Genomic DNA, 12,769 nt, shown 5'->3' on the forward strand with positions numbered 1-12,769 from the left:
CAACACCTGCTGGATCATTGAAAAAGCAAGAGAGTTGCAGGAAAACATCTATTTCTGCTTTATTGACTATGCCAAAGCCTTTGACTGTGTGGATCAATACAAACTGTTGTAAATTCTGAAAGAGATGGCAATACCAGACCACCTGACCTGCCTCTTGAGAAGTCTGTATGCAGGTCAGGAAGCAACAGTTAGAACTGGACATGGAACAACAGACTGGTTCCAAATAGGAAAAGGAGTACATCAAGGCTGTATATTGTCACCCTGCTTATTTAACTTCTATGAAGAGTACATCATGAGAAACGCTGGGCTGGAATAAGCACAAGCTGGAATCAAGATTGCCAGGAGAAATATCAATAACCTCAGATATGGAGATGACACCTCCCTTATGGCAGAAAGTGAAGAAGAACTAAAGAGCTTCTTTTTTTTTTTTTTTTAAAAGAAGTTTATTCATTTTAGTTGGGCTAATTACTTTACAATATTGTAGTAGTTTTTGCCATACATTGACATGAATCAGCCATGGGTATACATGTGTTCCCCTTCCTGGACCCCCCTCCCACCTCCCTCCCCATCCTTGATGAAAGTGAAAGAGGAGAGTGAAAAAGTTGGCTTAAAGCTCAATATTCAGAAAACTAAGATCATGGCATCTGGTCCCATCACTTCATGGCAAATGGATGGGGAAACAGTGGAAACAGTGTCAGACTTTATTTTGGGGGGCTCCAAAATCACTGCAGACGGTGATTGCAGCCATGAAATTAAAAGACACTTACTCCTTGGAAGGAAAGTTATGACCAACCTAGATAGCATATTAAAAAGCAGAGACATTACTTTGTCAACAAAAGTCCGTCTAGTCAAGGCTATGGTTTTTCCAGTAGTCATGTGTGGATGTGAGAGTTGGACTGTGAAGAAAGCTGAGCCCTGAAGAATTGATGCTTTTGAACTGTGGTGTTGAAGAAGACTCTTGAGAGTCCCTTGGACTGCAAGGAGATCCAACCAGTTCATCCTAAAGGAGATCAGTCCTGGATGTTCATTGGAAGAACTGATGCTGAAGCTGAAACTCCAATACTTTGGTCACCTCATGCGAAGAGTTGACTCATTGAAAAAGATCCTGATGCTGGGAAGGATTGGGAGCAGGAGGAGAAGGGGACAACAGAGGATGAGATGGTTGGATGGCATCACCAACTCGATGGACATGAGTTTGGGTAAACTCCGGGAGTTGGTGATGGACAGGGAGGCCTGGTGTGCTACAATTCATGGGGTCGCAAAGAGTCGGACACAACTGAGCGACTGAACTGAACCGAACTGAATGGGCAACTATCAGTCAGTCAGTTCAGTCGATAAGTTGTGTCCGACTCTTTACGACTCCATGGACTGCAACATGCCAGGCTCCCCTGTCCATCACAAACTCCCGGAGCTTGCTGAGACTTATGTCCATCGAGTTGGTGATGCCATCCAACCATCTCATCCTCTGTCGTCCCCTTCTCCTCCTGCCTTCAATCTTTCCCAGCATCAGGGTCTTTTCCAATGAGTAAGTTCCTTGCATCAGGGGCAACTATATATATATATATATATACATATATATATATATATATACAAATAAATATATATATGTGTATGTGTGTGTCTCTATGATATATTATATATTTTATATATACATATATATGTATGCATACAGTATATATATATATACACACACATAGATAGAGAAGGAGTCTGTGTCTCTCAAGGATGCATCAAAGTTCTAAGAGCTACTTGATTCTAGGATAATAAATTTATACATATATATCCTGTGACCTTTCTATGATTTATTCAAAGAAAATAATCTAAGAAAAATATTTATATAAAAGAATATAGTAGCATCATTTATTACAGCAAAAAAAAATCTGGAAATAAAATATTCAGTGTGAGAGACTGCTAAATAAATTAAAGCATATCCATGCAAAGACATAAGTCATCACAAATAAAATCTATTTAATGGCATGGAAAAATATCCTCAAGGGCATATCAAGTGGAAAGAAAAAGATACAAAGTAATATACATAGTATGTTACAAATTTTAAGGAACAAACAAAAAGAAAAAAGAAACACAGATATGCATAGGGAAAAAAATATACAATAGTATGTGTAGTATCAGTTATATCTCAGTGGTTGGTATTTTTGCTTCTTTTATATTTTTCTCCATTTTCCAAATTTTCTACAATAAGTGTATTTGTTTTATATTTAAGAAAAATGTATTTTAAAACCAGGCATGCAGGATGAGTTAGCCAGAGATGCAAACAATCCAAATAATTTATCTGACTAGCATAAAAATCTGATATAACTTATTACTCCTATTTCTTAGGAATAATATAAATGGCAAATACCTGTATCTCTCTTTTCCAACCATTGATTGCAATTTGATTGTTTCTGTGGGGTTACTAATCTAAAATACAATAAACAACATTTTTATATTATTTACTGAGTTGATTATTTCAGAAAACAAGTCAATTTCCTATTTTTAAAGGTTACCTGAACTGCATAACATTTTGTGAATTTTTCAAAGCCGTAACACGTGTACACTTTGGATGGTTATTCACAGCAGAGTCATTCAATACCTGAACAAAAGAAATTAAGCATTAGAATTGACTATAAAAAACAATAAAATGGTTTGCTTGCCATGGCTACTCAGGGCTCTCAAAGAACATTGTCACCCACCTCATCATCACTATTATTATCAACATTGATGAGTACAAACATTAAATGAAACCACTGCATACAAAACATTTAGCCAAACACTGGGAAACAGAAAGGTTTAAGAGTCTCAAGGAATTTGATGTTTTTGAAAATTATAATTACTATGCCGGATAGTATATCTACACTTAAGGTAAACTTAAAATTTTATCTTCCTTATTCTTGATTAATCAAGTGAATCTTAATTCTTAATCTAATTAATTTATGTTCAGTGCAGTTCAGTCGCTCAATCATGTCCGACTCCTTGCAACCCCATGGACTGCAGCACGCCAGGCCTCCCTGTCCATCACCAACATCTACTTGTCATTAAGTGATGGGACCAGATGCCATGATCTCAGTTTTCTGAATGTTGAGCTTTAAGCCAGCTTTTTTCGCTCTCCTCTTTCACTTTCATCATGAAGCTCTTTAGTTCCTCTTCATTTTCTGCCATAAGGGTGGTATCATCTGCATATCTGAGGTTATTGATATTTCTCCTGGCAATCTTGATTCCAGCTTGTGCTTATTCCAGCCCAGCATTTCTCATGATGTACTCTGCATAGAAGTTAAATAAGCGGGGTGACAATATACAGCCTTGATGTACTCCTTTCCCTATTTGGAACCAGTCTGTTGTTCCATGTCCAGCTCTAACTGTTGCTTCTGGACCTGCATACAGACTTCTCAAGAGGCAGGTCAGGTGGTCTGGTATTGCCATCTCTTTCAGAATTTTCCACAGTTTGTGTTGATCCACACAGTCAAAGGCTTTGGCATAGTCAATAAAGCAGATGTTTTTCTGGAACTCTCTTGCTTTTTGGATAATCCAATGGATGTTAGCAATTTGATCTCTGGTTCCTCTACCTTTTCTAAATCCAGCTTGAGCATCTGGAAGTTCACGGTTCACGTATTGTTGAAGCCTGGCTGGAAGAATTTTGAGCATTACTTTACTAGCATGTGAGATGAGTGCAACTGTGCGGTAGTTTGAGCATTCTTTGGCATTGTCTTTTTGAGATTGGAATGAAAACTGACCTTTTCCAGTCCTGTGGCCACTGCTGAGTTTTCCCAATTGGCTGGCATATTGAGTGCAGCACTTTCACAGCATCATCTTTCAGGATTTGAAATAGCTCAACTGGAATTCCATCACCTCCACTAGCTTTGTTTGTAGTGATGCTTCCTAAGGCCCATTTGACTTCACATTCCAGGATGTCTGGTTCTTGATGAGTGATCATACCATCGTAATTATCTGGGTCGTGAAGATTTTTTTGAATAGTTCTTCTGTGTATTCTTGCCAACTTTTCTTAATATCTTCTGCTTCTGTTAGGTCCATACCATTTCTGTCCTTTATTGTGACCATCTTTGCATGAAATGTTCCCTTGGAATCTCTAATTTTCTTGAAGAGATCTCTAGTCTTTCCCATTCTATTGTTTTCCTCTATATCTTTGCACTGGTCACTGAGGGAGGCTTTCTTATCTCTCCTTGCTATTCTTTGGAACTCTGCATTCAAATGGGTATATCTTTCCTTTTCTCCTTTGCTTTTTGCTTCTCTTCTTTTCACAGCTATTTGTAAGGCCTCCTCAGACAGCCATTTTTCTTTTTTGCATTTCTTTTTCTTGGGGATGGTCTTGATCCCTGTCTCCTGTACAGTGTCATGAACCTCCATCCATAGTTCATCAGGCACTCTATCAGATATAATCCCTTGAATCTATTTCTCACTTCCACTGTATAATTGTAAGGGATTTGATTTAGGTCATACCTGAATGATCTAGTGATTTTCCCTACTGTCTTCAATTTAAGTCTGAATTTGGCAATAAGCAGTTCATGATCTGAGCTACAGTCAGCTCCTGGTCTTGTTTTTGCTGACTGTATAGAGCTTCTCCATCTTTGGCTTCAAAGAATATAATCAATCTGATTTCAGTGTTGACAATTTGGTGATGTCCATGTGTAGAGTCTTCTCTTGTGTTGTTGGAAGAGGGTGTTTTCTATGCCCAGTGCGCTCTCTTGGCAAAACTCTATTAGCCTTTGCTCTGCTTCATTCTGTACTCCAAGGCCAAATTTGGCTGTTACTCCAGGTGCTTCTTGACTTCCTACTTTTGCATTCCAGTCCCCTATAATGAAAAGGACATCTTTTTTGGGTGTTAGTTCTAGAAGGTCTTGTAGGTCTTCATAGAACTGTTCAACTTCAGCTTCTTCAGTGTTACTGGTAAGGGCATAGATTTGGATTACCGTGATATTGAACGTTTTGCCTTGGAAACGAACAGAGATCATTCTGTCATTTTTTAGATTGTATCCAAGTACTGCTGCAGTACTTGGATGCAGTATTTGGATGCAATTAACTTATGTCTGTTTCTCTAAATCCCCTATACCCTCTGAAATTGAATACAGGAAAGGAAAACAAGTTAAAAGAGTAAATCCTGAAACCTTCTTTTTAAAACATGTATGACACATATGGTAGAACTAATGTATCATTTTTAACTTTAAATTTTATGTAATGCTTAAATCACTGCTTCACTAATGTTTATACTGTTTCAAGTCTTTCATTCTCCCCTGAATCACTCATTTTGAAGAGTTACTGATTTTTCTTATTTTACCTGTAATTAAAATATCTTTATTAGGAAAGTTTATCCATTTATTTTTGTCATAACAGCCATTGGTCTTAATTCTGTCATTTTTATTTTGCTTTTGTTGTTGTTGTTCAGTTGCTCAGTCATGTCCAACTCTTTGCGACTCCATGAACTGCCGCAGGCCAGGCTTCTCTGTCCTTCACCGTCTCCCAGAGCTTGCTTAGACTCATGCCCATTGAGTCAGTGATGCCATCCAACCATCTCATCTTCTGTCGTCCCCTTCTCCTCCTGTCTTCAATCTTTCCCAGGATCAGGGTCTTATTTCCAGTGAGTTGGGTCTTCGCATCATGTGGTCAAAATATTGGAGCTTCAGCTTCAGCATCAGTCCTTCTGATGAATATTCAGAGTTGATACCCTGTAGGACTGACTGGTTTGATCTCCTGACTGTCCAAGGGACTCTCAAAGAGTCTTCTCTAGCACCACAGTTCAAAAGCACCAATTCTTTGGCGTTCAGCCTTCTTTATGGTCCAACTCTCACATCCATAATGACTACTGGAAAAACCATAGCTTTGACTACACAGACCTCTGTAGGGAAAGTAATCTCTCTGCTTTTTAATACACTGTCTAGGTTTGTCATAGCTTTTTTTTTTTTAGGTGTGTTATAGCTTTTATTCTAAGAAGCAAGTGTCTTTTAATTTTGTTGCTGCAGTCACCATCTGCAATGATTTTGGAGCCCAAGAAAATAAAGTCTGTCACTGTTTCCACTGTTTCCTCATCTATTTGCCATGAAGTGATGGGACCAGATGCCATGATCTTTGTTTGCCTCTCAAGAGACATTTGACAATATCTAGAGATATTTTTTATTGTCATAAATTGCAGATGAGGTGCTATTGTACTCTAGTGAATCATTACAGTAATTAAATTTTTCTCTGGGAAACCCCACAATAAAGAATTATCTGATCCAAAATGTCAACAGTGTCACAATTGAGAAATTCTGATCTAAGATTTGATAGAATTCACCTGAAAAAATGAGTCTGAAGTGTTCTGAAGGGCATATGTGGTAGAGGGAAAAGGGAGGAAAATAAGGGAGAAAAGAGGGAAACAGGCATTTATTTACATGTCAGTTTAATTTACATTTGTTTCTTCTAAGTTATTGATTTATTCATGTTTTTCTTTTTTAGTCTAACAATTTATATTGTTCAAAAAATTGTCCATCTCACCTAAATTTTCAAGTTTGCTGGTATATAATTTTACATAGTATCATCTTAGGACTTTGAAAAGATTTCTTTCACAGGTGTAGTGATACACACTTTTCCCCCACTTTATACTTTTCTTGTTTGAGGGGGGACTTCTCTTTTTTTCTGTATGCTTGCTGAAACTTAGCGTTTGGCTATATTAATTAATCCAATTTTTAAATGTCATAAACTTGTGCTTTTCTCTGTTAATTCCTACTTTTTTGCTTTTATTATTTTATTTTTGTATTTTAAGTTAAGCTTTTCATACTTTAAGTTCAACATTTCAGATTAATACTTAATGTTTGGCTGATTTTAATCTTCCTTATTTTCTAATATGTTTGTTTTCAAACATAAACTTCTCTCTGAAGACCAATTTGGCTACATTTCACAGGTTTGGGTTTCTAGTATCTTTTTAAATAGTTTTTAAATTCTACTTTGATTTCTTCTATAACTCAAAAGTAATTTGAAAGCATGTGAATTTCTTTTTACTCAACCAAATAGTTTTTTGAGGAGAAGGCTATATTTTGTTTAACTTAACTTTTTTTATTTTGTGGTTAGTGAAGATAGCAGCTTTTTAGAATTGGAGGAGATATCCTTTTTGTTCTAATAAGTAGTCAATTTTGGTGAATACTGCAAACAAAATTTAACTGGATTACGTGTATGTTGGGCACAAAGTTTACTATTTGTCTTAGATCCTCTACATCCTTACTTATTTTTCATCTACTTGATTCATTCTTGTTGGCAGAAACTGCTAGTTTTCTATCCTCTTCAAAATCTACATTTCCTTTATGTTCTGATTTAAAAAGCAAACAAACAAAAAGCGCATCATGTTTGTCAACCTCTCTGCAGATAGAGGTAACCATGTTACAAAGTTCTTGTCAATGAAACATTAACATAAATTGTTTAAGGAGCTTTCATGAAAGATCCTTAAAAATGAGACTGACTCAACTAGACTTTTTTTCCCCTTCTTCTTTCCTCCTTAGAAGAAAGATATGATAGAAGTTGTAATGGTTAGATTCTGACCATGAAATAACCTTGAGGTAAAAGCTTAGCATAAGGATAGCAGGAAAAGAAAACACCAATGGAACTCAAGAAATGATGACATTATGGAGATGGTGCCACAATTTCCCTCTTCAATCTAATTCCTTTAGAAATTCCTTTTAGACTTTGGTCTATTGGGTACAGGGATTGATATTTTCAAATATCTTTTATTTTTAGAAGTAAAGGAGAAGGCTATAGTATATGCTCAGACTACCATACAAAACTCTTAAGTTTTTCAGATCCTGAGATTGTACTAATGGCTAGTTTAATATATTTATAACACACCCACATACACACACACACACACCCTAAATGCAGTACATTCACTGTATCATTTGATGCAAGCATTTAATTTGTACTATTAAAAAAGAAATACCTACATGTGCATCATCTTCTTTTTGCTTGAAGTCAATACTGGCAAGCTTTGACTGCCTCACAGAACTTTCTTCTTTTTTATCTAGATTATTAAATTGTACAACTTCAAATCAATTCCAGAAATAGAATCAAATGTCATGTCCAACATTTAACCTAACCTTGTAATTTAAAAAATCAATTTACAAAATATTTAATTTAAAGTAAAGAATTATGAAATTATTATATAATCTTAATTCTTCAATATATAGCTACTATAATAACCATGTATGTAAAATGAAAAACAGCTGATTAAAAAGAAATAAGTAATTTTTTAAATTATATTTTAAAAACTACATCTTTATAATGGGGAACCAAAGAACAAAGAGTGGTGATGTAAATGACTGGGGAATAAAACAACTAGTGTAGTTAACCTAGCACAATGTAGTTAGTCTATCCATTGAATAAAACATGATTCGACATGATTATGACTATGTCACAATATCATTACCACAAGTCTCACCACCATGGGGTCGCAAAGAGTTGGACACAACTGAGTGACTTTAATCATATATACTGATAATACAACCTCTCAAATGAAAAATATATAATTATTCATCCTCCTCTGATAGCTGGAAATCAGACTAAAACTCTTTTTAAAAAAACATCCTGAGTGATTTCTCTCTCAAAAAGAAAAATGTTATATATAGAAGGCACATCTTGCTTGCTCTCAGAAAGAACCAAAGTGGCACTTTATGAGTCTATAAGTCTCCAGTATTGTTAGCTCTTGCTTACACCACATGATAACTAAAATTTCTCCTTTCTATTTCTTCTTTTATATGTTCTCAAATAAAACTAAGTTTTTGAATAATAAACAGATACTATACCTACAACTCTTGGTTCTGAAGAATGCATCTTTATCTGTTTGACTAATTTCTGAGATTCATATGGAAGAAATAATTGACTGTTTTGAGGGGTTTTATTCAACGTAAGTACAGGTTGTGGATCTTTTTCAAAAATTCTAAAGAGAAGAGTGAATAATATTAATAATATTAAATATTAGTAAAAATTAAAGTAAATTAGTAAAAATATAAGTAAAAATTAGCATATTTTAAAGTTAGAAGAGATATTTAGATATTATATAGCTAAAACTCAAATTTATAGAATATGTAATCAATTTTAAATGTAGAATATCTGTTCACATAAAGAAAGTCTCATTTTAAATTTGACCTATACCTTTCTCTCGGGGTTTCCCTGGTGGCTAAAATGGTAAAGAATCTGCCTGCAATGCAGGAGACCCTGGTTGGGAAGATCCCCTGGAGAAGGGAATGGCTACTCTCTCCAGTACTCTTGCCTAGAGAATCCCATAGACAAAGGAGCCTGGTGGGCTCCAGTCCATGGGATCACAAAGAGTCCTACATAACTTAGTGGCTAAACCACCACCATACCTTTCTTTCAATTCCTTTCTCTTTGCTGCATTTTTATTTTTTTCTTCTAGAGTTTCTGGAAGATTCTTCATTTCATAATATCTTGCAATCTGCTAAAAAGAAAAATGACAAAGCAAAACAAAATAAATACCTGCAAAGCATTAAGAAACATTTGGTTATCTTAACTAATGAATATGATTTTTTTCTACATAATCACAAGATTTATATTTTTGGTAGTACTAACAATCTTTTAGTTAAAGTTACTAAAACAGTCAAAATTAACAATAAATCATACTCCTTTTATTTTTCCTTACAACTCCATTAGGAAACCTAGATTTCAATCAACTTTCATTCTTTTTAAAAAGGACAATCAGAAGCAATGTAGACATTGATTCCTTACATAGAGATGTCCAATAGTTCTATATATTTTAAAGAAAGTGACACCCACTTTCTTCTTAATAAAATGATATTACTGTTATGTGGAACCTCACACCTACGGATGATAATTATACTATCTTTAACACAATTTTCATAAAATTTAGAAAATTAGCCATTCAACTTTTTCTCAAAATTTGGAAGTGACTTTAGTGGCTCTCATACTCATCAATTAAAGCCACATTTCAATAGATGACAGTAAAAATATATTCAAGAAAATACCATGTATCATCAATCTTAAAGGCTAAAAAACTAGTTCTGGCCTAGATTTATAAAGATTGCAGTCATAAATTTTCTAGATTAAGTTTTTAAAATCATTTATTAACTTGTTTTCCTTTTTGACAGCACTGCTGTAAGCTCTGTTAATGCCTTTAAATACCTACTATTAAGCTCCAACCTGCTCTTTATCTTCTTTCCTTAGCACTCAAAGAGAGTTAAAGTATTTCCCAAAACTCAGAGTTGAATATATTCAATACCTAAAAACATTTTGGCTCCAAAGGTAATCTGAGGCAAGTAAATTATTGAGTTGCTTTAGAAATAGCTCTTCTTAGACTGTCATCTAACATACCGTTACACTTATACATTACCACACATATTAGAAACATATAACAAAACTAATACCTGGTTTAAATAATTAATTTCTATTTCCATGTCATCTACTTCTTTCTTCAATTCACATGATCTTTTGGAAAACTGGTTAGCATGTTTAAGAATATCTTGTGTTTTATATCTCAAATGAACCCTTTTATGTTAAGGAACTATGTTATATAAATAACTTTCACATTTATAATATAAGTACTATATCAAAAATAATTAGTATTATGTAAAATTAATTATATATGTATCATATATGCAATATGAATAACAATATCTGAAAACAGCAGAAAGACTAGTACAAACATCTGGCAAACTGTCAATTTACTGTTTGTCTACATTATATACTCAGATTAAAAATAACATTTCATCAAAATACATGTTAGGATTTTTTCTTTCAGTTACATTTTTTCACAGGGAAGTTTTTTACTTTTATTTTTCACCCAAGTTTATCATGTCATTTGGCATGATGAACATAATCAAGTCCAAACTTAACTGCTTCGGTTACTATAATTTGTTCCAAGAACAACATTAAAAATCCACTCAATCTTCCTTTTCTTGCTCTTTATGGTCCATCTGTGCACCAGGAGAACTCAAAAGAGAGCTGTATCTTCCATTTGAACTTTCTGCTTGAACTAGATTTACACTCAATTTGAAGTAGAGAATCTCTCAGCTGCTAACAAACATTCTGCATGATTACTAGTTTCTACAATTTTCTAAGTTACTCTGCAATCAATTAGGAAAATTTTTAAATGTATAGAACAGTGCTAATGAACAAGAACTCCAGAGAAAATCTTTGCCAGACCTTTCCTATTTCACTAAAATTTATGATTTATATGCTAGAATATAAAATTTCAAATGAACATTATTTGTAACACTATGCTGTTATCATAATATCAATTTAAATTTTTTAGATATAGACATTTAACTCTTAATCTTCAACTCTCCCCACCACCTCTCTCATCACCTCTTCATGTTTGTCTAACAATCTTATGTCTCATCTGTTTCTACAATCCAAGTTCCTAAACCCCTGCTGTGCCTTCTGCATCTACCACCAACCTCTCTTTCCACTGAAAGTTAAAACACTCACAGTTTAGTAGAGGAAACAGACATGCAAACAAGTAATTCTCATGCAGTGGCAATGTATTAGATCAGCAGCAAATGAACAACTAAGTACAGAATAAGCTAAAACCCAAACATGAAGAGAGCAAACAGCAAAGGAGTTAAAAGGATGATTTAGGATGAAGCAGAATGAAGCAAGGTAGAATGCAGGGATAAAGAAGACTTAGTACAAACAGTGGAGTTATAATCTGATAGGAAAGCATATGAAGGATTGTGGAGGTTGGAAGAGGATTAAAGTTCCAAGTTCATCATGGGAGAAGATCTCCTTGACAAACAGATGAGATTTAGACTAATTAAAAATTACTTAAGCATCTAATACAATGCCACTGCATTAGAATTACTTGTTTACATGTTGGTTTCCTCCACCAAACTGTGAGCTCCTTATAAGAAAGCTCTGTATCTTCTTGAGTACTTCCTGGCACAAAGTAGATACCCAATGAATTGTGACTCACCTCCTTACCACCTTCCATCCTAATAAGAAATAATCAATTGATTTAATTGAAACTCTTTGGTAAGACAAAGCAAAATAACTTTTTCATTGGTTTGGTTGCTAAGATATGCCACTTAAAGACAAATACATATTCCACTTTATTTGCATTAAAATTTCTTGCTTCTGATGACATGCACATATATGAAAACTAATTCCAGATGACCTTTAAAGTAACCTCTTAATTTTTTAATTAAACAAAAAGCCAAATCAATGTAATAGTCACAGGGAAACACAGTAACAGCTAGAAACAATACTTATCAAATAAAAATTGGAAGTAGAAATACTACTGTGGATACATATGTAGTGTCCAACTGGTAAGTGATGGAAAGGGAGCAGGCACTGAAAAACAAAACCATATTTTAGATTGATTTATTATATTATTTTCACTACAAGGGTGATGTTATTAAAACAGTATGTATCAAAAATATTAATACCTAAAAATTCCATAAAAATGGTTTCATTCATTTTCAGTTGTTCAGTACATGCCAACATTCTGTTTTGAATTTCTTCATATTCTCTTTTCTTCTCATAATATTCATGTGAGAGGGGTGTTTCTGAGTATTTTAGTTGGTATTGCTTTAAAACATCTTTATACTGACATATATAATCATGGTACATTTTTCTGTTAAAATTAAAAGAAATGATGTCAATATAACAAAAGTATATCTAAAAACTTTCTAAAATCACTTGTTAAAGACTACTAAATTAAGCATAAAAGACAAGTTAAAAATCTCCTTATTTTTGTTTCACTCAATACTGTCTGCCCTTTAAACTTTTCTCAACTCTATTAAACTGTTCAATTCTCTACTCTTTT

The 12,769-nt window shown here is 34.1% G+C and overlaps 1 protein-coding gene across 26 annotated transcripts in view; it reads right to left on the reverse strand.

Annotated features, from left to right (window-relative positions):
* C7H14orf39 (chromosome 7 C14orf39 homolog) overlaps window positions 1–12,769 on the reverse strand; it is a 53,985-nt gene that overhangs the window by 23,602 nt on the left and 17,614 nt on the right. For 14 of the 26 annotated variants that reach the window (XM_081509786.1, XM_081509777.1, XM_081509763.1 and 11 more), the window contains 8 exons: window positions 12,390–12,577; window positions 12,252–12,294; window positions 10,371–10,491; window positions 9,336–9,427; window positions 8,775–8,908; window positions 7,917–7,993; window positions 2,505–2,590; window positions 2,360–2,418 (listed from right to left, as the gene is read on the reverse strand). In XM_081509786.1, the coding sequence (XP_081365912.1) occupies window positions 2,360–2,418; window positions 2,505–2,590; window positions 7,917–7,993; window positions 8,775–8,908; window positions 9,336–9,427; window positions 10,371–10,491; window positions 12,252–12,294; window positions 12,390–12,577 (800 nt within the window). The remainder of the gene's footprint in view (window positions 1–2,359; window positions 2,419–2,504; window positions 2,591–7,916; window positions 7,994–8,774; window positions 8,909–9,335; window positions 9,428–10,370; window positions 10,492–12,251; window positions 12,295–12,389; window positions 12,578–12,769) is intronic. The other 12 variants (XM_081509770.1, XM_081509788.1, XM_081509780.1 and 9 more) reach the window with 3 other exon arrangements.

Source organism: Giraffa tippelskirchi, chromosome 7, assembly GCF_054371585.1.
Source record: "Giraffa tippelskirchi isolate mGirTip1 chromosome 7, T2T-mGirTip1v1.2.pri, whole genome shotgun sequence".
Classification (NCBI taxonomy): Eukaryota; Metazoa; Chordata; class Mammalia; order Artiodactyla; family Giraffidae; genus Giraffa; species Giraffa tippelskirchi.